The sequence below is a fragment of the Lynx canadensis genome, chromosome A1 (assembly GCF_007474595.2).
Source record: "Lynx canadensis isolate LIC74 chromosome A1, mLynCan4.pri.v2, whole genome shotgun sequence".
Lineage (NCBI taxonomy): Eukaryota > Metazoa > Chordata > Mammalia > Carnivora > Felidae > Lynx > Lynx canadensis.
Window position 1 is genome coordinate 144386749 of NC_044303.2, and position 22071 is coordinate 144408819.

General features: G+C 38.1%; 1 protein-coding gene across 1 annotated transcript; it reads left to right on the forward strand.

The window, feature by feature from the left end:
* The first annotated feature begins 12581 nt into the window (after positions 1–12581).
* Positions 12582–13697, forward strand: SPZ1 (spermatogenic leucine zipper 1). The gene has a single exon (XM_030303230.1). The coding sequence runs from the start codon at positions 12582–12584 to the stop codon at positions 13695–13697; it is 1116 nt and encodes a 371-aa protein (XP_030159090.1).
* The last annotated feature ends 8374 nt before the right edge of the window (positions 13698–22071 follow it).

Below are 22071 nucleotides of genomic sequence, written 5' to 3' on the forward strand. Positions count from 1 at the left end.
AAGATTAGTTAGCCATACATTTGCAGGTGTCTTTCTGGGTTTTTATTTTGTTCCATTGATCTATGTGTCTGTTTTAGTGCCAGTACCATACTGTCTTGATGATTACAACTTTATAATATAGCTTGAAGTCCAGAATTGTGATGCCTCCAGCTTTGGTTTTCTTTTTTTAAGATTGCTTTGGCTATTCAGGGTCTTTTCTGGTTCTATACAAGTTTTAGAATTGTTTGTTCTAGCTCTGTGAAGAATGCTGGTGTTATTTTGATAGGGAGTGTATTGAATGTGTAGATTGCTTTGGGTAGTATCAACCCAATAATTTTATTTATTTATTTATTTATTTATTTATTTATTTATTTATTTATTTATGTATCTATTTATTTATTTATGTTTATTTTACTTTTTTTTAAAGTTTATTTATTTTGCGGAGAGCAGAGCCAGAGTGAGTGGGGGAGGGGCTGAGAGAGAGGGAGAAAGAGAATTTCAAGCAGGCTCTGTGCCAGCAGCACGAAACTGAGATCGTGACCTGAGCAAGAGTGGGATGCCTAACTGACTAAGCCACCCAAGCGCTTAGAGAGAGAGAGAGAGAGAGAGAGCACAGGAGGGGCAGAAAGAGAGGTAGAGAGAGAGAATCCCAAGCAGGCTCTGCACTGCCAGCTCAGAGCCCAATGTGGGGCTCAAATTCATGAACCATGAGATCATGATCTGAGTTGAAATCAAGAGTCAGATGTTTAACTAACTGAGCCACTCAGGTGCCCAGATCACACATTGCATTTAGTTGTCATACTGTTTTGATGCCCTTTGAATAGGTCCTTGTTTTTTTTTTTTTTTTTTTTTTTTTTTTTAGAGAGAGCATGTGAGTGGGAGAGAGGAGCAGAGGGAGGGAGGGAGAGAGAGAGAGAGAGAGAGAAAGAGAATCTTAAATAGGATCCTTGATCAGCACAGAGTCTGATAAAAGGCTAATCCCATGACCCTGGGATCATGATCTGAGCCAAAATCAAGAGTTGTATGCTTAACCAATGGAGCCACCCAAGTGCCCCTCTCTTTGCTTCTATCTTCTTAAATTTTTGAAGAGTAAACCCAGTGATTTTATAAAATGTCCCACAATTTTTGTTTTACTGATGTTTTCTCATGTTTAGATTCAGATGATGGATTTGGGGGCACAAATACTACAGAAGTGATGTTGTGTCTTTCTCAGTCCATCCTGGAGGCATAGAAATTTTATTTGTCCCCTTACTGGTGATGCTAACTTTAATTACTTGGTTAGGGTGGTGCCTGCTTGGTTTCTCCCCTGTAAAGTTACTCTTCTTCCTTTTATTAATAACTATTTTTGGAAAGATGCTTTGAGATGATGTGAATATTGAGTTCCTATCAAATTTTTACCCATTAGTTTTAATCATACATTGACGATCTTTGGTTGAAACAGACTATGTTTGAAACAGACTACTATGGTGGCTACTAAATGTGATTTTCTAAGCTCAGCATTACCTTTGCATTTACAGTTGGCATTCTGTCATAAGGAAGAGTTTTCTCTCGGAATACCAGGGTGGTGGTGGTTCGGTCAGTTAAATGTCCGACTTCGGCTCAGGTCATGATCTTGCGTTGTGTGAGTTTGAGCCCCAAGTCAGGCTGTGTGCTGACAGCTCAGAGCCTGGAGCCTGCTTCAGATTCTGTGTCACCCTCTCTGCCTCACCCCTGCTTGTGCTCTGTCTCTCTCTGTCTTTCAAAATGAATAAACATTAAAAAATTTTTAATAAGAAAAAAAGGGAAGAGTTTTCTCTTCATTCTCATCTACCTATTTATACCACTCATCTACCACCTGTTTATAATCATATGCACTCATGGGTTCTTATTTTATTCTGTTGGTCGTTTCTGTGTTGCCAAGTAAGGAATTTGACTAACATAAAAAATAATGTTTTTATTTTAGAATGAACTTTCAGATTTAGGGAAAAGTTGCAAAGATAGTTCAGAGAGTTCCTGTACATCCCTCCAGGTTCCCTTATTGTGAACATCTTACACTACTATGGCACATTTGCCGTGACTGAGAAACCAACAATCGTGCATTCCTCTTAACTAAACTTACCACTTCATTTGGATCTCACCATTTTTCGCTCAATGTCCTTCTTCTGTTCCAGAATCACATCCAGGATACTACATTACATTTAGTTATCATGTTTCCTTAGTCTACTCTGGTCTATGACAGCTTCTCAGACTTCTCTTGCTCTTTATGACTGTGATAGTTTTGAAAAACACAAGTCAGCTATTTTGTGAATGTGTCTCAATTTGTTTTTGTCTAATGTTTTCCTCATGGTTAGACTAGGGATTATGGGGATGGGAGAGGAAGACTATAGAGATGAAGGTCCATTCTCATCACATCAAGGATATATGCTATTGCCATGATTCAACACTGATTTAACAGCCCAGATAGTGTTTGCCAGGTTTCTCCAATGTAAAGTTATCTTTATTCCCCTTTCCCATACTCCACTCTTGGGAGGCAAGTCATTAAGCATTGTCACAATCTGCATTTCATCCCTTCTGTCATTTAAAGTTCTGGTTGATTTTTAACACTTTTTCATACATTACAGTTTACTCTTTCTGCTATAGTTTCTATAGGTTTTGACAAATGCATGGAGTTATAAATTTCTTTCCATGCAGGTCCTAGTTAACCCCTTCTTCTTCTAATCCCTGGAATCCACTGATCTGTTTTCCATTCCTACAGTTTTGCCTTTTCCATAATATCTTATGAACAGAATCATTCAATATATATAGTCTCTCCAGATTTTGTGCTTTTTTTTTTCTGAATAATATTCCATCATGTATAACACAGTTTGTTTATTCATTCATCTACTGAAGGACATTTTAGTTGCCTCCAATTTGGGGTGATTATGAATGAAGATGCTATAAATATTCATATGCGGGTTTTTCTATAAACATAAATTTTCAAATCAGTTGGGTAAAGACCTAGGAGCATGATGCTCTGTCATTTTGGTAAGTTTACACTAACACTATATAACACCCAGTTTTTATAGTGTTATCTTCCAACCTGTCTGTATTGTCTTCCAAACTGTCTTCCGAAGTGCCTGTATGATTTTCACATTCTCACCAGGATTGAAAGATAGTATCCTTTTTCAAAAGCCTTGACAGTGTTCAGTACCGTCAAGCTGTACGTGTGTGTGTGTGTGTGTGTGTGTGTTTTAATATTCTAATGGTAAGTCATGGTATCTCATTGTTTTGCAATTTGTCTTCCCTAGTGGTAAATGATATTGAGCATCTTTTTATATCCATGTCTAATTTGCTGTTCACATTATCTTCTTCGCTAAAGTGTTCTGTTCAGATATTTGTTCAGTTTTTAAGTCTTCTTATTGCTGAGTTAAATATATATACATATATATATATATGCGTGTATATATATATATATGTATATATATAAAATATTTTTCTGGATATACGTCTCATTGCATACATGATTTACAAATATTTTCTCCCAGTCTGTGGTTTGTCATTTCATTCACCTCACAGTGTCTTTCACTGAATGAGAAGGTTTAATTTTCAGAAATTCCAATTCATCAAACTTTTATTTCATTCATTATGCTTTTGGTATTGTATCTAAAAAGCCATTGCCAGATCCAGGATCATACATATTCTCTGTTTTCTCTTAGAAATTCTAGTTTTGTGTTTAAAAAAATTTTTTTTAGTTTTTTTTTAATGTTTATTATTTATTTGAGAGAGCGAGAGAGACAGAGTGAGAGCAGGGGAGGAGCAGAGAGAGAGAGACACACACACAGAATCTGAAGCAGGCTCCAGGCTCCAAGCTGTCAGCACAGAGCCCAATGCAGGAATCGAACGAGGTCTAGAGCTTAACCAACTGAGCCACCCAGGCACCCCTAGTTTTGTATTTTACATTTAAGTAAAATGTAAAAAAATACATTAAATTACATTTAAATATGATCCATTTAGAGCTAAATATTTTTAAAGTTTTCATTAATTATTTTATTATTATTATTAATTTTTTTAGAGAGAGAGAGAGACAGAGTGAGCAGAAGGGGGGAGAAAGAGAGAACCTTAAGCAGGTTCCATACCTAGCATGGGCATAGCTCAATGCAGGGCTCAATCTCAGGACCCAGGGATCATGACCCTGAGATCATGACCTAAGCTGAAATCAAGAGTCAGACACTTAACCAACTGAGCCACCAGGCACCCCAAAGTTTTAATTTAAATTCCAGTTAGTTAACATACAAGTAATATTAGTTTCAGGTGAACAATATAGTGACTCAACACTTCTATTCAATACCCGGTGCTCATCATAGCAAGTGTGCCCCTTAATCCCCAAAGAGTTCAATCTTTTTTATGAGGTGTCCGGTATGTGTCAAAGTTTATTGTTATTTTGCATACAGATATCCAATCTGTCCAGCACTATTTGTTGAATTGCCTTTGTGTCTTTTTATGTATGTATGTATGTATGTATTTATTTTTAAGTTTATTTTGAGAGAGAGAGAGAGAGAGGGTGTGTGCACAAAGCAGGAGACGGGTAGAGAGAGAGGGAGAAAGAGAATCCCGAACAGGCTCCACACTGTCAGTGCGGAGCCCAAGGTAGGGCTCGAACTCATGAACTCTGAGATCATGACCTGAGCTGAAATCAAAAGGGGGAAGCTCAACTGACTGAGCCACCCACACTCCCTGCCTTTGTATCTTTGATAGAAATTAGTTGGCTGTATTCGTGTGGGTCTACATCAGTGCTCTCTATTGTGTTCTATTGATCTATGTGTACCCTTTCACTAATACCACATTGCCTTGATACTACATCTGTAGAGTAAGTCTTAAAATCAGGGCATGTAAGACTTCCCACTTTGTTTTTCTTTTTTATGATTGTTTTGGCTATTCTGGATCCCTTGAATTTCCAAATGAATTTTAGGATCAGCTTGTCAATTTCTGCCAAACAGGCAGCTGATATACTGATAGAGATTGTATGGACTCTGTAGATCAGTTTGGGAGGTATTGCTGTCTTAACAATATCAAGTCTTCAAATCCATGATAGTGAGGTGTTTTTCCATTTATTTAGGTCTCCTTTAATTTCTTTCAACAATACTTTGTAGTTTTCAGAATGTAAGTTTTGTAATTTTTTTTTTGGTCTTTATTTCTACATACAGCTGAATCTTGTTCTTTGCAGTAATGTTCTATAAAGTTGCTGCCAAGATTGAATTAGCAAATACAGAAGTATTGCTTCTTAGGGAAATAAAGGTTAGATTCTTCTGAGTCTCCGATCACATCTTTGCCTGTTGAAGTGCCATTTGTCTTACATAGGTTTGTTTGCCAACATCTTGTAAAACAAGCCAGTCTCATCAGCTTTGAAAACCTGCTTTTCCACATAACCCCTATCTCATATAACACTTAAATATTTAAAAATTCTTCACAGCTTTCTGATGTGCAGAACCTGCATCCCTTCAAGTTTAACTCTAATCCCAGCTCTCATCATAACTATCTGTACCCTTGGGCAAGTCACCTCCACTCTCAAACTGTGGGAAAAAGAAAAAAAAAAGATTGTGGACGACACTATCTTTGCAATATCACTAACTCTGGAGTTAAATATTAAAAAAAAAAAAGTGGCAACTTCTATAATGTTGAAAGCCAACAGCACCACCTGGTGGTCTAAGAGAACACGCAGAGGATCACAGCTAACAGGTCTGTCCAGTTACATCTGTATTTTGCTTGTTTGAACAAAAATTTAATTTTCAGATCATTTTCCCCCTAACTGGGTACATACAAGTACACTACTACATATTAAAGCAACCATACAAGTCCTTGTATTTAAAATCAGACTCTGCACAGAATCCCTTGTGAATATAAAGAAGACTCTTAAATAGTCATCAATAATCAACTATGGCTTTGGTTTAAAAAAACAAACAAACTATTAAACCAAAGTTGGAATCATTACAATCCCAGACTTCAAGCTGTATTACAAAGCTGTAATCATCAAGACAGTATGGTACTGGCACAAAAACAGGCACTCAGATCAATGGAACAGAATAGAGAACCCAGAAATGGATCCACCAACTTACGAGCAAGTAATCTTTGACAAAGCGGGAAAGAATATCGAATGGAATAAAGACAAATGGTCCTGGGAAAACTAGACAGCGACATGCAGAAAAATGAACCTGGACCACTTTCTTACACCATACACAAAAATAAACTCAAAATGGATGAAAGACCTAAACGTAAGACAGGAAGGCATCAAAATCCTCAATGAGAAAGCAGGCAAAGACCTCTTTACCTCAGCCACAGCAACTTCTTACTCAACACTCTCCAGAAGCACGGGAAACAAAAGCAAAAATGAACTATTGGGACCTCATCAAAATAAAAAGCTTCTGCACAGCAAAGGAAACAATCAGCAAAACCAAAAGGCAGCCGACGGAATAAGAGAATATATTTGCAAATTACATATCAGATAAAGGGTTAGTATCCAAAATCTATAAAGAACTTATTAAACAACATCCCCAAAATACTAATCCTCTTATTTTGTGTAATTGTTCTAATTGTTCAGTAGCTTTGTTGTTGTTGTTTATTTACATCCAAGTTAGTTAGCATATAGTGCAACAATGATTTCAGGAGTAGATTCTTTGATGCCCCTTACCCATTTAGCCCATTCCCCCTCCCACAACCCCTCCAGCAACCTTCTGTTTGTTCTCTACATCTTGACACCCCCAAAACAAATAATCCTCTGAAGAAATGGGCAAAAGACATAAATAGACACTTTTCCAAAGTGGCCAACCAACACATGAAAAAATGCTCAACATCACTCAACATCAGGGAAATACAAATCAAAACCACACTGAGATACCACCTCACACCTGTCAGAATGGCTAACATTAACAACTCAGGCAACAACAGATGTTGGCAGGGATGCGGAGAAAGAGGAACCCTTTTGCATTGTTGGTGGGAATGCAAGCTGGTGCAGCCACTCTAGAAAACAGTATGGAGGTCCCTCAAAAAATTAAAAATAGAACTACCCTACGACCCAGCAATTGCACTACTAGGTATCTATCCAAGAGGTACAGGTGTGCTGTTTTGAAGGGGCACATGCACCCCAATGTTTAGAGCAGCACTATCAACAATAGCCAAAGTACGGAAAGAGCCCAAATGTCCATCGATGGATGAATCGATAAAGAAGATGTGGAGTATTACTCAGCAATCAGAAAGAATGAAATCTTGCCATTTGCAACTATGTGGATGGAACTAGAGGGTGTTATATTAAGTGAAATTACTCAGTCAGAGGAAGACAAATATCATATGAGTTCACTCATATGAGAACTTTAAGAGACAAAACAGATGAACCTAAGGGAAGGGAAGCAAAAATAATATAAAAACAGGGAGGGGGACAAAACATAAGAAACTCTTAAATGTAGAGAACAAACAGAAGGTTGCTGGAGGGGTTGTGGGAGGGGGAATGGGCTAAATGGGTAAGGGGCATCAAAGAATCTACTCCTGAAATCATTGTTGCACTATATGCTAACTAACTTGGATGTAAATAATAAAACAACAACAACAAAACTACTGAACAATTAGAACAATTACCCAAAATAAAAATATACTTCCATATACCAAAAAAATCATCAGATTAAAATTATTCTTACATATTTGAGCAAGAAAATAAATTATAGTATTCAATTATAACCCCCCAAAATAAATATCTGTCAGTCCATACTTCTACAAACATATTTGTTTTTTGTTTTTTTTTAAATGATTGTTTTCCATGTAGAGGATTTTAAGTTTATTCTTTTTTATTAAAAAAATTGTTTTAACCTTTATTTTTGAGAGAAAGAGACAAAGCTCAAGCGGGGAAGGATCAGAGAGAGAGACACAGAATATGAAGCCGACTGCAGGCTCTGAGCTGACCATGAGATCATGACCTGAGCTGAAGTTGGATGCTTAACCTTGGATGCTTAACCGACTGAGCCACACAGGTGCCCCTATTCATTTTTAGAGAGAGAACAAGAAGGGGAGGGGAAGAGAGAGCGGGAGAGAGAGAGAATTCCAAGCAGGATCTGAGCAGTCCGTGCAGAGCTCCACATGGGACTGAAACGCAGAAATGGTGAGACTATGACCCCAGCTGAAACCAAGAGTTGGTTGCTCAACTGACTGAGCCACCTAGGTGCCCCTAAAAATACATATATGAATGAATGAATGAATGAATGAATGAAAAGTAAATACAGGAAAGAGACAGCTCTTCTTTACAATCAACAAGCATAAAAGGAATGACAGAAATAGAAAATCACCTGTAGATCACCACAGTAATAATTGTTGCATGAAAAACCAAACTCTGTGCTCTAAAGTTATACTAATAGGTAAAAGTTTGAAAACAAACAATACTTTCAGTGTGTCAAAATATCTCTCCCAAGATGTTTGTTAATTACAATGGGAAAGAGTAACTTTATAATAAATCCAGCAGATATCACTTAATGAAGTGACTAGGGTTAACATCACCAGCAGCAAGACATATTGACATCATGTGTACTTTGATATGATTTATGTTTTGTTAAGGTACACTGGTTTTAAATATATATATTTTAATGTTTATTTTTGAAAGAGAGAGAAAGAGAGATTGAGACAAAGCACAAGCGGGGGAGGGACAGAGAGAGAGAGAGACACAGAATCCAAAGCAGGCTCCAGGCTCTGAGCCATCAGCACAGAGCCTGACACAGGGCTCAAACCCAAGAACCACAAGATCATGACCTGAGCCGAAGGACACTTAACCAACTGAGACACCCAGGCACCCCAAGGCAAACTGGTTTTATTTTTTTAAAAAAATTTTTTTTTTTCAACGTTTATTTATTTTTGGGACAGAGAGAGACAGAGCATGAACGGGGGAGGGGCAGAGAGAGAGGGAGACACAGAATCGGAAACAGGCTCCAGGCTCTGAGCCATCAGCCCAGAGCCTGACGTGGGCTCGAACTCACGGACCTCGAGATCGTGACCTGGCTGAAGTCGGACGCTTAACCGACTGCGCCACCCAGGCGCCCCAAGGCAAACTGGTTTTAAAGAGAGAGAAAATTTTATACAAGTTTTCTTCTAATATTTTAGAAATAGCTCCTGCTCTTCTTTTTAAATTTTTTGAAAATTTTAATTCCAGTAGAGTTAACATGGTGTTCCATTAGTTTCGGGTGTACAATATAGTGATTTCAACAATTTCGTACATTACTCAGTGCTCATCGGGATAAGGGTACTCTTTTTTTTTTTTTACTTTTTTTTTACATTTATTTATTTTTGAGAAACAGAGTGAGACAAAGCCTGAGTGGGGGAGGGGCAGAGAGAGAAGGAGACACAGAATCCGAAGCAGGCTCCAGGCTCTGAGCTGTCAGCATAGAGCCTGATGCAGGGCTTGAACTCACAAACTGTGAGATCATGACCTGAGCCGAAGTCGGACGCTCAACCTACTGAGCCACCCAGGCACCCCCCTTTTTTTTTTTTTTTTTTAATTTTTGGGATAAGGGTACTCTTAATCCCTTTCACCTATTTCACCAATTCCCCTACCCACATCCCCTCCAGTAACCATTAGTTTGTTCTGTATAGTTAAGAATCTGTTTCTTGGTTTGTCTTTTCTTTCCCTTTGTTTGTTTTGTTTCTTAAATTCCACGTATGAGTGAAATCATATGGTATTTATCTTTCTCTGACTGACTTATTTTGGCATTTGTTTTTTAAAAGTCTTTAGGTTATTGGGAACTTAGTGGACAGCAATTGTAAGACAGTCTAAATCTGTTAAATTTTCATAGGTACACCCACTGAGAAAATGGATCAATAAAAAAAAAAGAAACCACTCTAGATATCTTTCACCATCTCCAGTGAATTCAAATTTCAGTAAAATTAACAGAAATGTTATTTGAAATTCATTACACTTGTAAGAAGGAACGAAATATTTACATCCTCTTTTGATGAAAAAAGAATGATCTTTAGTATCTTGAGCAAGCCACCTTCAAACTAGTTTCCATAAAAATTAAAGGCAAAAGTAATATCAGGTTTATGTCCAAAAGCATCAAAAAGCCACAAAAACAAAAATAAAGAATACATATTTTTCAATTATCCATAAAACATAAATGAACATTGATAATTAGGCCAAAGAAAAAATATCAATTTCAAAAGGTAGAAATATTTTATTTTCTGATTACAGTGCAATAAAGCTAGAAATTAATGACCAAATCAGAAAAAAAAATTCCTTTATTTTGAAGATTTAAAAATTGTCCTAAAAAAATTTTTTTTAATGTTTATTAAATTTTGAGAGACAGAGCATGAGTGGGAAGAGAGAGAGGAAAACACAGAATCCGAAGCAGGCTCCAGGCTTTGAGCTGTTAGCAGACAGCCTGACACAGGGCTCAAACCCACAAACCACGAGATCATGACCTGAGCCAGAGTCAGATGCTTAATTGACTAAGCCACCCAGGCACCCTGATTTAAAGACTATCCTAAATGATGGTTTGAGTCAAAGGGGAAATACCAACAGAAGTTGGATCTTAAGAGGGAGAATGAAGGCATAAGGGCAATTGCTAGCCTCTGGAATATCATTTTGTTTCCAGTTTATTTACTTTGAAAGAGAGAGCAGGAGCAGCAGAGGCAGAGAGAGAGGGAGAGAGAGAGAGAATCCCAAGCAGGTTCTGCACTGTCAGCACAGAGCCTGATGCAGGGCTCAAACTCACGAACCATGAGATCATGACCTGAGCCGAAACCAGGAATTGGACACAACCTACTGAGCTACCCAGGTGCCCCCTGTATGATATCATTGTATGAATTAGAAAAGGTGCTCCTTCTGGGTGTTGTATGGAAACCAATTTGACGATAAATTTCATATATTGAAAAAAAAAAAAAGAAAAGGTGCTCCTTCTTCAAGTAGAAAAGAAAGACCAACACTGCTGCATCTGTGGATGGTCATGAGGCAGTGTCTCAGAGCCCAACTGACTAGAGATGTGCATGAGGCTCGGGGAAATTAAAGTCAGAGTGAGTTGGTAGCTATGAAAGAAAAAAACATAAATTTCTTTCCTCTAATAAAATAAAACCCACCTACAAGAGCATGAATTTTCCCTTAAGACTGGATGCAAACTTCTATTTAGTGAAGTGCTTGCTAGAAAGATTTTGAAGGCGAAGAGAAAGTCTCACATAAGGAATGTTTCTTTTGAATTTAATATTCTCAAGGTTCTGATTCCTAGGAACAAAAAGACAAGAATGCACCAGGTTTAATCCATTTCAGTTACTTTTCTATAGCCCACTACAGGATCTAGTAGTTTCAGATGCTTTAGATAAATTATGTTATTTTTAGCAAGTTCTTGTGAAAAGTAATGATCAAAGTTTTATATCACCTGTAAATGAATCAGGAACAAGTGTGTAAGTCTGTCTTAAAGGATGCCTATTTTTGAAGCTAAGAAAAGTCCCAGTTTGTAATTATGTTAAGGAACCATTCAGATATTCTCTTTTTACTGCAGTGGATGTTTTTCTTTTCTTTTCTTTCCTTTTTTTTTTTTTTTTTTTTTTTTTTTGAGAGAGAGGGAGCATGCCAGTGAGCAAGGGGCAGAGGAAGAGAGAGACAGGGGAGGTGGGGGGACAGGGAGCAGGGCTCATTTGATGCAGGGCTGTGTTTACCTGAAGCAGGGCTCTTGCTCACCTGATGCAGGGCTTGTGCTCACCGCAAGCACGGCTCAAGCTTACCTGAAGGGGGGGCTCAAGCTCACTCATCGTGAGACCAGAACTCACAAAAACATGAGATCATGGCCTGAGCCGATGTCAGATGCTTAACAACTGAGACACCAGGGTACCCTGGAATATTTTTGAATGCAGCAATTCCATTTCTCGATTTCTCTAAACTCACGAAGACATGCAGCACTTTTTGGGTTCTATTTTGTACGGACAGCTTTGTTTTATGGTAGTATCTCTCCTAGGAGCAATAAGGTTCCAAGGTGCTATGAAAGTCCATGGAGAAGTTTTCACACCATGCACTTAGGTGGTAAAAAAAAAAAAACAACAACAAAAAAACAAACAAACAAACAAAAAACCATGCTGCAGTTGAGTTTGGGTTATAGGTAGTAGAGATGAGGTTGGGAGGTCATAGAATACAGTTAGAATGAGTTGAATAAAAACCTAGAAAAGTAGGGAATTTTGGAAAGGACTGGCATAAAGTTCTTTCTGGGATGAGGAGTAGGTGTAACTCAAGATAGATTTTGATTCATGAGTCATTGGGTATGGGGGTTAAGAAGTTTCTATTGTGACAAAAAGAAACAGAAGCTGGAGATAGGCCACAATAGTGCAGTGACAGAATAAAGACCTGGTTGCTAGGGTCAGGGAATGAACACCAGAAGCCTGGAGAAGGGGAGATGGACCCTAGCTCCTGGTCCCCTTACTCACCCTCCCTCTCCCCTAGGTCATCTGAGATGTCACCTTCCACTTAAACATCATCTCCCTGGTTTGAGACCTTAGCTCTGGTCTCTGGACTTCTGGTTGGTTTTGTATTCCCTACCCATTTGCACAGAGGACCACCACCTTCCCTTCCTGGAATTTCTAAGGTTTTCTGCTTGCCACGTGCTGTAATCACCAGCCCTACTAACTCACCTGAGATGGAAGTGTCCGCCCTCTCCAAAACTCTTAAACCTACTCCTGATCTCAATCAAGAGTCCTTGGATCCTCGGATTATCATTGCCTTATTCGAAATTGGATCCCTTCCCCCTGTCTCCTGGGGTTCTCTCCCTTCCCTAAATAGTAGTGGTCATCAAGTAACTGAACAACAGACTGCACAAAAGTTTGAAAATCTCTTAAAAGAAATTAAAGACATCATTAAAAGTGTCACAAGTTGTGGAGAGAAGATCACAGAAACAAAAGATTCTTTTGAGGAAATCAGTATTTCTGAGGATGTGTCAGAACTTAAAGAAAAAATCAGAGAACTTGACAAGATAAATAAAGTGTTATTGAAAAACTTCCTTGGTAGTTCAGACCTAGAGAAAGAACAGAATGTAAAGAAACAGGAGATGGTATTGGAAAACCAGAATTCCAAGGACATGGTACAAACTTTTGGAAAGGATTTGGTAAGTCATTCAGAAGAAAACAGACCCCTTAATGAAACTCAATTAAGCAAGGAAAAAGCAAATTACAGACACCATCATATTCAAGAAGAAAACATCAAACTTAGGAGCAACATGGAGCAGTTACTACAGGAAGCTGAACACTGGAATGTGCAACATACTGAGCTTAGTGAACTAATAAGATCATATCAGAAATCTCAGAAAGACATACAAGAAACTCTTGAAAATAATGGAGTGCGTTTCCAAACTCAACCAAATAACGAGGTGTCAGCTAAGCATGAACTGGAGGAACAAGTGAAGAAACTGGAACATGACACATACTCATTGCATTTGATTGCAGCTTTGCTGGAAAATGAATGTCAAATCTTACAGCAGAGAATAGAGCTTCTCAAGGAACTCTATCATCAGAAAGAGGGAACTTGGCGAGAAAGTCCAATTCAGATAAATTGTGAACAAGACAAGAAAAAACAGAAACTATCAGAAACAGAGTATAAGGAAAAAATGCAAGGAAGAGATGGTATATCTCAGAAAAAACACAAAGTCTATAAAAGCCTGGATGCTTGTAGTAAGAAAGCACTTAATAACCTCTTCAATACCCATATTGCAAGAAGAGATCTTGTGGGAAAAAAGAGGCCATCCAGCAGCCTAACTTAGAAAATACAAAATTAGAAGAAAAGACAGTTCTTCAAAAACTGTAATACATCAACTCCAGGCATAACCAATCAGCACACCTAGGATAGATTTGTTGGTTCAACCAAGAGCAGGCTGTAGAACAAGAGGATTAACACGTTATTCATTACCTTAGTACTTACATGAGTTTGGTCTTTCGTGACCTTTATTGTCAACAACAAGTTCATAACGTGTCATACAATTTACTTGTTTTGTTGTAGTTATTAGAGATTCTATGACCCGTTAACCAAGAAGGAGAAGTTATCAATCTAATCTAAATAAAAACAAGAATGAGCAATGAAAAGTTTTTATTTTCTTTAATCATTTACTGGGTAAGGGGAGTTTTCTTGGGAGGAAGTATATAACACTTTAATTGCGAACCTTTAAAGCTCACTTTTTAAAGGCATGTTTCCTTTTCTTATTATCTATTGAAGTGTGGGAAGTAGTGAAGTAAAGAAGCAAAAAAAAAAAAAAAAAAAATGCTGATAAACCACCCCAGAACAGTTTTTCTCTTCTCGTAAATCTCCACATTCCCTAGCACTATTTTTTCTAATATTCCTCCCTTGATCCTCCACCGGTGAACAGTTGGCATACCAAGCAGCAGAGGCCTTAGGTGAAGGATACTTCAGTTGGTTTAGAAGAATAGATACATATCTGGATTTTGTTCTGTGCTGGCAAAATGCTTTCCACTCCTCCAAGTGGGGGCAGTAGAGTTACCCAGGGGAAAAAGCTGTATCTTCTATTAAGGGAGCTGGACTTCTGATTCCAGGAAAAATAGAGCACATGCATTTCTTCCTCTTCTATTAAGTATGCTAAAAACCCTGGACGTTATGTATAAAATGAACATATGAAGATTCTGAAATGGAAAGAATGAGATGGACTATCCAGGGACCCTGAGACTTAAGGAACAGCATGGTATTGAATTTCCCGGGTTTTCTTTCTATCTCATATATCCTGGAAAGAATGTTGGAGGAGCCACAACCCAGAAATGCCAATGTACTTACACAAAAAAAATGTTCCCTTTGCCTGCTCTCCCTTGGCAAAGGATGAGGAGACAGTCTTGGACAGGAAAAGGAGAGGAAGGGGACTCTAGCCAAATTGCATGGAAAATGCCATGTCTCCACCCTCACCCCACCAGTAAATACTGGGTGGCAAGCCTAGACTTTCACCTTTGCCTGGTGGTAATGAGGCACTCCTCCCCTTTTCTTCTGGGATGGTACAGAAGAAGCAGAGTGGGGACTCTGAAGTCCTACCTCCACTTCAGTGGTAACCTCCACTTCATGGAGTCCCTCCTCCAGTGGATTAGAATGTCATGGAGGCCTTATGCTGCTTTTTTACGCAATTTCCCTGCTGGCACAGCATCAGAAGAGGCCTGCTAAAACAGAAGGTTTAATAAGATCCAGGGTGTCATAATAAAATGCTAGAATGTCCTGAATACATAGAAAATTCATTAATTATACCAAGAACCAGTAAAATCTCAATTTGAATGAAAAAAGACAACAGATGCCAACATTGGGATGACATACATGTTGGAATTATCAGATAAGGATTTTAAAGCAGTCATTATAAAAATGTATCACTGAGCAATTATGAACACATTTGAAACAAATGAAAAAATAGAAAGTCTCAACAAATAGAAAATATAAAGAAGAAACAAATGGAAATAGTTGTAAAATAAACTCACTGGATGGGCTTAATAGTAGAAGTTGATGTCAGAGGAAAAATTCCATGAAACTGAGGATAAAACAGTAGGAATTACCCATTGTGAACAATGGAGAAAACAGGCTGAAAAGAAAAGAGTTTCAAGAACCTGTGGAACAGTAACAAAAGATCTGACATTGGTGCCATCAGAGACACCTCCCAAAAGGGGCAGAATGTGACATGAAAAAGTATTCAATGAATATATGGCTAAAAATCCTCCAAACTTAGTAAAAGTCATCAAGCCACAGATTCAAGAAACTGAGTGAACTCCAAATAGTATAAACTCAAAGAAGTTTGAGGCACTCAAATTTCCGAAACCTAAAAACAAAGTAAAAATCTTTTTTTTTTTTTTTGTAATTTTTAAATGTTTATTTTTGAGAGCAAGAGAGAGAGCTGAGTAGGGAAGGGGGCAGAGAGAGAAGGAGACAGGGAATCTGCTGACAGTGCAGAGCCCACTCGGGGCTCAAACTCATGAATCCATGTGATCATAACCTGAGCTGAAGTTGGCCACTCAACCAACTGAGCCACCCAAGCACCCCAAGACAAAGTAAAAATCTTAAATGCAATTAGAAAAGATTCATTAAACTTAGGGGACAATGATCCAAATGACAGTGAATTTCTCATCAGAAACCATGGAGGCCAGAAGGAAATGAACATATTTCAAGAACTGAAAGAAATGTGACCCAAGAATTATTTACCCAGTGAAAATATCCTTCAGAAATGAAGATGGAATCAATACATTCTCAGAGGGTAACTGAAAGAATTTGTCACAAGGTCACATCTGTCTGAAAACAATTAGAAAATGAGATTTTTAACTGGGCAACCATGTTGCCCAGGCAGAAGGAAGAATTAATTTTGAAACCATGTGAAGTATTGAGAAAATATTTTTGTATTTCTACACAGGGATTTCTGGGAAAGTTTTGTGGAACCTTGAGATCTTGGACTAAAAGCCAGCTCTAGAAGATAATTCAGAAGACATGGATAATTAGAACTAAAAAGATGGAAGTTCAGGAAATGTGTGTTTTCTTTTCAAGTTGGGATGAAGCATGGGACTCCAGAGATATCTCTTGAGTTATAAAGCTGGAGACACTGGGCTTCTCTGGCCCCTGGAAAGATTTATTTACATTATGAAAGGGTTAGAGAGAGTACAAGGATTCTTTACATCTTGTCTTCAAGGAGCAAAGTGTTTTTCCCCTTTCTTCTAGAAGGGTAGGAAGACAGTTGCCTTCTTGCCTACATAAATGCCTAGATTCATTTTCTCCCTTACAGTACAGACCCTATTGCCTGTAGGGTGACATCTGGTTTTCATTGTGTCTCTCCAGGGATAAGAATTAAAGCAGGGAACCAGCACAATTATTATTATGTAAGTAATAATAATCTGTCTCTCATCCAAAAATGTCATGTGTATATTCAGGATTTTATAAAAATGAATGTGAAAAGTCCACAAAGACAATCACAATCTCCACCATAAATTCTATTATGAATGAAGCATAAGGAATAAGAATTTTTCATATGTTGGAAGTACCGAATATACAATTTGAAATATTGCTTCCTACTCACAAATTTACAATCAAACCAGTAGTTACTAAAACAATCATATTTCCTTACATTTGACTTTCCTTCAAATGGAAACTGCCATCTATACTATTCTATTTTCCAACCATGTTGATTAATAAAATATGCAGTTCATTTCCATACTTTACCAGATATATGGTTCATATTGCCAAGAAAGAAATTATTGCCGAAATAAATTATAGCTTTTTAATTAAGCTTCTAATACAGCAAGTAATTTCTGCTATTTCAGACCTTCTAGATTTGGCATTAACTTTAACATTTTATATGTGTAAATGCAATTATTTTCCTACCACAATGTTGTATTTATTTTTTTGGTCCAAATCCAAAACATGCAAGTGAGAATTTCTAAAAGCAAGGCATTTTTATAGGCGTTTCATGTGGGTTCCAGTGGTAATGATCTATTCTATTCTTTCAATCAATGTCAGATTTATTTGGAGACATCTCATGGCATTTTATATGTGGAAAGAACTTTAGGGCATCACTTGTTGGCAGGGAAAAGCCAACGTGTGAAATCAGTTAAAATCTTGGACAAGAATCAGTACTGATCTAGTCCAGAGTTGTTTCACACTGTATTTTCTCATACCTGAGAATCAAATGGCAATAAATATCAAGCTACAGAACTTTAAAATTTTCTTTCTTTTTCTTTTTCTTTTTTTTCTTTTTTTTTTTTTTTTTTTTTTTTTTTTTTTTTTTTTTTTTTTTTGGAGTCAGAAAGCATGAGTGAGGGAGGAGGGGCAGAGGGAGAGAGAAAATCTTAAGCAGGCTCCATGCTCAGTGCAGAGCCAGATGTTGGGCTCCATCCCACTACCCTGGGATCATGACCTGAGCTGAAATCAAGAGTTCGACAGTCAACCAACTGAGCCACCCCGGTCCCTGTAAAAGTGTTTCTATTGCCCTAAATTCTCTCTGAAATTTGGTATTGTCAGACTTTTTTTGTCTTTTTTAAAAAATCTTAAATTTTTTTTTTTCAACGTTTTTATTTATTTTTGGGACAGAGAGAGACAGAGCATGAACGGGGGAGGGGCAGAGAGAGAGGGAGACACAGAATTGGAAACAGGCTCCAGGCTCCGAGCCATCAGCCCAGAGCCTGACACGGGGCTCGAACTCACGGACCGCGAGATCGTGACCTGGCTGAAGTCGGACGCTTAACCGACTGCGCCACCCAGGCGCCCCTTAAAATTTTTTTTAATGTTTATTCATTTTTGAGAGAGAGAGAGAGAGAGACATAGCATGACAAGGGGAGGGGCAGAGAGAAAGGGAGACACAAATACCAAGCAGGATCCAGGCTCTGAGCTGTCAGCACAGAACCTGATACGGGGCTTGAACTCTCAAACTTTGAGATCATGATCTGAGCCTGAGTCAGATGCTTAACTGACTGAGCCATCTAGGTGCCCCCAGAATCTTTTTTATTGCTCCTGGCTGGCTCAGTCCATAGAACAGGCAACTCCTCTTGATCTTGAGGTTCAAGCCCCATGTTGCATGTAGAGCCTAGTTAAAAAAAAGTCATTTTACTTTTTATTAATATTATTAGGGGGTCACACTTTTTGGGAGGGGTCAGACTTTTAAAAAAATATTTATTTATTTTTGGGAGAATGCAAGTGGGGGAGGAGCAGAGAGATGGGGACAGAGGATTGAAGTGGGCCCTGTGCTAACAGCCTGACAGCAGTGAGCCTGATGTGGGGCTTGAACTCAAGAACCTTGGGATCATTCCCTGAGCCAAAGTTGGATGCTCAACCGACTGAATCACCCAGATGCCCAAGGTGGGGGTCAGACTTTTTAATTTGGTGGTTGTGTAATAGTACCTCATGGTAGCTTTAAATTGTATTTCCTTGATTATGGAGTTTAGTCAAATTTTTATATTTTTGGGCCATTTTAGGTTTTTTGGAGAGAGAAAGAGCATGTGTATGCACGCACACACACACAAATGCGGGAGTGGCAGAGAGAGAGGAGAGAGAGAATCCCAAGCAGGCTTCTCACTGTCACACAGAACCTGACTTGGGCCTTGACCTCACGAACTATGAGACCCTGGCCTGAGCTGAAATCCAGAGCTGCATCCTTAACCGACTGGGCCATGCAGGTGCCTCCCAATTATTAATTATAGGAGTTCTTTATATATTTTGAACACCAGTCCTGTGATAGTTATGAGTTGCTAACATTGTCTCCCATTCTATGGTTTGTCTTTTTTGTTGTTGTTGTTCTTTATAGTATCCTTTAGTATACAGAAGTTTAGTTTCAGTGTAGGCTAATTTATTAAACTTTTCCCTTTTAATTATAGTTTAAGAAACCCTTACCTAGATCATGAATAAAAGTCTTCAAAAGTCCTTTTCATTTTTTGTCTTTCATACTTATTTTTTTAATCTTTCTGGAATGGATCCAGAGAGATTTATCAAGATATTTATGTTGGTTTTCCAAGGGTTCTGCAATTATGGATGTTTTCATGTCCTTTTATTTATTTTTTTTTACTATTTTTTTAAAAGTTTATTTATTATTGAGAGACAGAGAGACACAGAGCAGGAGAGGGGCCAAGAGATGGAGAGACACAGAATCTGAAGCAGGCTCCAGGCTCTGAGCTGCCAGCACAAAGCCCAACACAGGGCTCAAACTCACAAACCACGAGATCATGACCTGAGCCAAAGTCGGATGCTTAACCGACTGAGCCACCCAGGCGCCCCTTCGTGTCCTTTTAGCATGTCTGTGCTTTCTGAGCACTTTTTAACCTTTCTTTTCTTTTTTTATTTCTTTTTTTTTTTTAAGTGCCCTAGAGTGGCTTCTACTTAATCCATCCCAGCTCACTTTTTTTTTTGATGTTTATTTATTTATTTTTGAGAGAGAGAGAGAGAGAGAGAGAGAGCGTGACAGAGCACAAGCAGAGGAGGGGCAGAGGGAAACACAGAATCTGAAGCAGCCTCCAGGCTCTGAGCTGTCAGCACAGAGCCTGACGTGGGGCTAAAATTCCACCAACCATGAAATCATGACCTGAGCTGAGTCGGACCCTTAACCAACTGAGCCACTCAGGTGCCCCTTAACCTTTCTAATAAGAAAAAATATGAGAAGCTTTATATTAAAAAAAAAATAAGGATGGTATAATGGGAGAAGAATTACACAAAGAAGGAGGTGATTCTGTGTCTTAACTTGTCTGGATCCTAATTATTTCTTTTGCAAGATTAAAATAGTAACTTTCTTTTGGACCAATGACTAATGGTCAATGATGCCCTGTCTCTCTCTCAGCTAAGGTCTTATTGTTCTCTGGGGTATAAAAACAGATATGATGAAAGAATTAGAAACTAATTAGAAGCAAGCATGGCCAAAAAGGAAAGAAACAATAGGCACACAAGATGTCCAGAATTTGAGGTCATCGACAATTTTTTTTATTGTATTTTAAGTCCAGTTAGTTAACATACAGTGTTATATTAGTTTCAGACATACAATATAGTGATTCAAAGAGGTCATTGATATTTTCCAAGGTAAAAGAAAGATATTACACAAAGGAGAAAGTAACCAGATCAAAGTGAAGTAAAAAAGTGGATTTATCGTCATCATCATCACATTGGCATTTTTATTATTATTTTCATATTTTTCCACAAACCTGATTGAGGTAGAAAATTATTATTGTTATTATTATTATCAATTATTATAAGTAGGCTCCACGCCCAACATTGAGCTTGAACCCACCACCCTGAGATCAAGCATGCTCTATATGCTGAACCAGACAGGCGCCCCTACAAAATTATTTTTAAAATATTTCTTACCATAAATAAAGGCCTCAGGCAAAGATTCATCATCAGAGTGTCACAGTCAGTTGAGACTTTGGTTTTATTTTATTTTTTCTAACAATTACATCGTTTTCCAGAGGAAACTGCCAACTACTAATCCATATTTAATTAAATCTTCTCTCACAGGGAGGTATACATCATTTTAGTTGGCACTGGCGTGTTATAAAGCTTCATTTTATGGGGAACTTAATGCTGTGGTTTGCGTTCTGTTTTGATTGTAAGATTTTTTTTTTCTTTTTTAAGTAAGCTCTACACTCAACATGGGGCTTGAACTCAAAACCTCAAGATCAAGAGCCACATGCTCTACCAACTGAGCCAGCCAGGTGCCATTTAAACATTATTATTTTAGGGGTGCCTGGGTGTCTCAGTCAGTTAAGCATCCGACTCTTGGTTTCGGCTTGGGTCATGATCTCACAGTTTGTGAGTTCGAGACCCACATTGGGCTGATCGTGTGGAGCCTGCTTGGAATTCTCTCCTTCCCTCTTTCTCTGACCCCCACCCCTGCTTGTTCTTTCTGTCTCTCTCTCAAAAATAAACTTAAAAAAAAAAAGATGATTTTTTTTTTTAGTTTTAAGAGAAAAGTATTGTTTAGTTGTCCTTAGACTTTTCCAGGGAAATATTTCCTTCATTTGTATCTTTACTCTTTATCTTTATTTATTTATTTTTTTAATGTTTATTTTTGAGAGGGAGAGAGAGAAAGAGAGAGAGAGAGAGAGACAGTGTGAGCAGGGGGAGGGGAAGAGAGAGAGGGAGACACAGAATCTGAAGCAGGCTTCAGGCTCTGCTCTGTCAGCACAGAGCTCGACAGAGGGCTTGAACTCACGAACTGGGAGATCATGACCTGAGCTAAAGTCGGGCTTAACCGACTGAGCCACCCAGGCACCCCTAAGTCAGTATTTTTATTATTATTATTTATTATTTTTTTTTAATTTACATCTAAGTTAGCGTATAGTGCAACAAAGACTTCAGGGGTAGATTCCTTATCCATTTAGCCCATCCCCCTCCCACAATCCCTCCAGTAACCTTCTGTTCTCCATATTTAAGAGTCTCTTATGTTTTGTCCCCTGGCCTGTTTTTATATTATTTTGCTTCCTTTCCCTTGTGTTCATCTGTTCTGTGTCTTAAAGTCCTCATATGAGTGAAATTGTATGATATTTGTCTTTCTCCGACTGCTAAGTCAGTTTTTTTACAGGGATAATCCTCCAAGGAAGAAAAGAGAATGGCACCTTTCAGTAGTCACTGTATTCCCAATGTGTTGATATCACTTACAGTCATATTTATAGACTTTCCAGTAGTATTTTCTGAACATC

Bases quoted from the DNA above. Each gene is read 5' to 3' on its own strand.
- SPZ1 (XM_030303230.1), top strand. From the start codon at position 12,582: ATGGAAGTGTCCGCCCTCTCCAAAACTCTTAAACCTACTCCTGATCTC.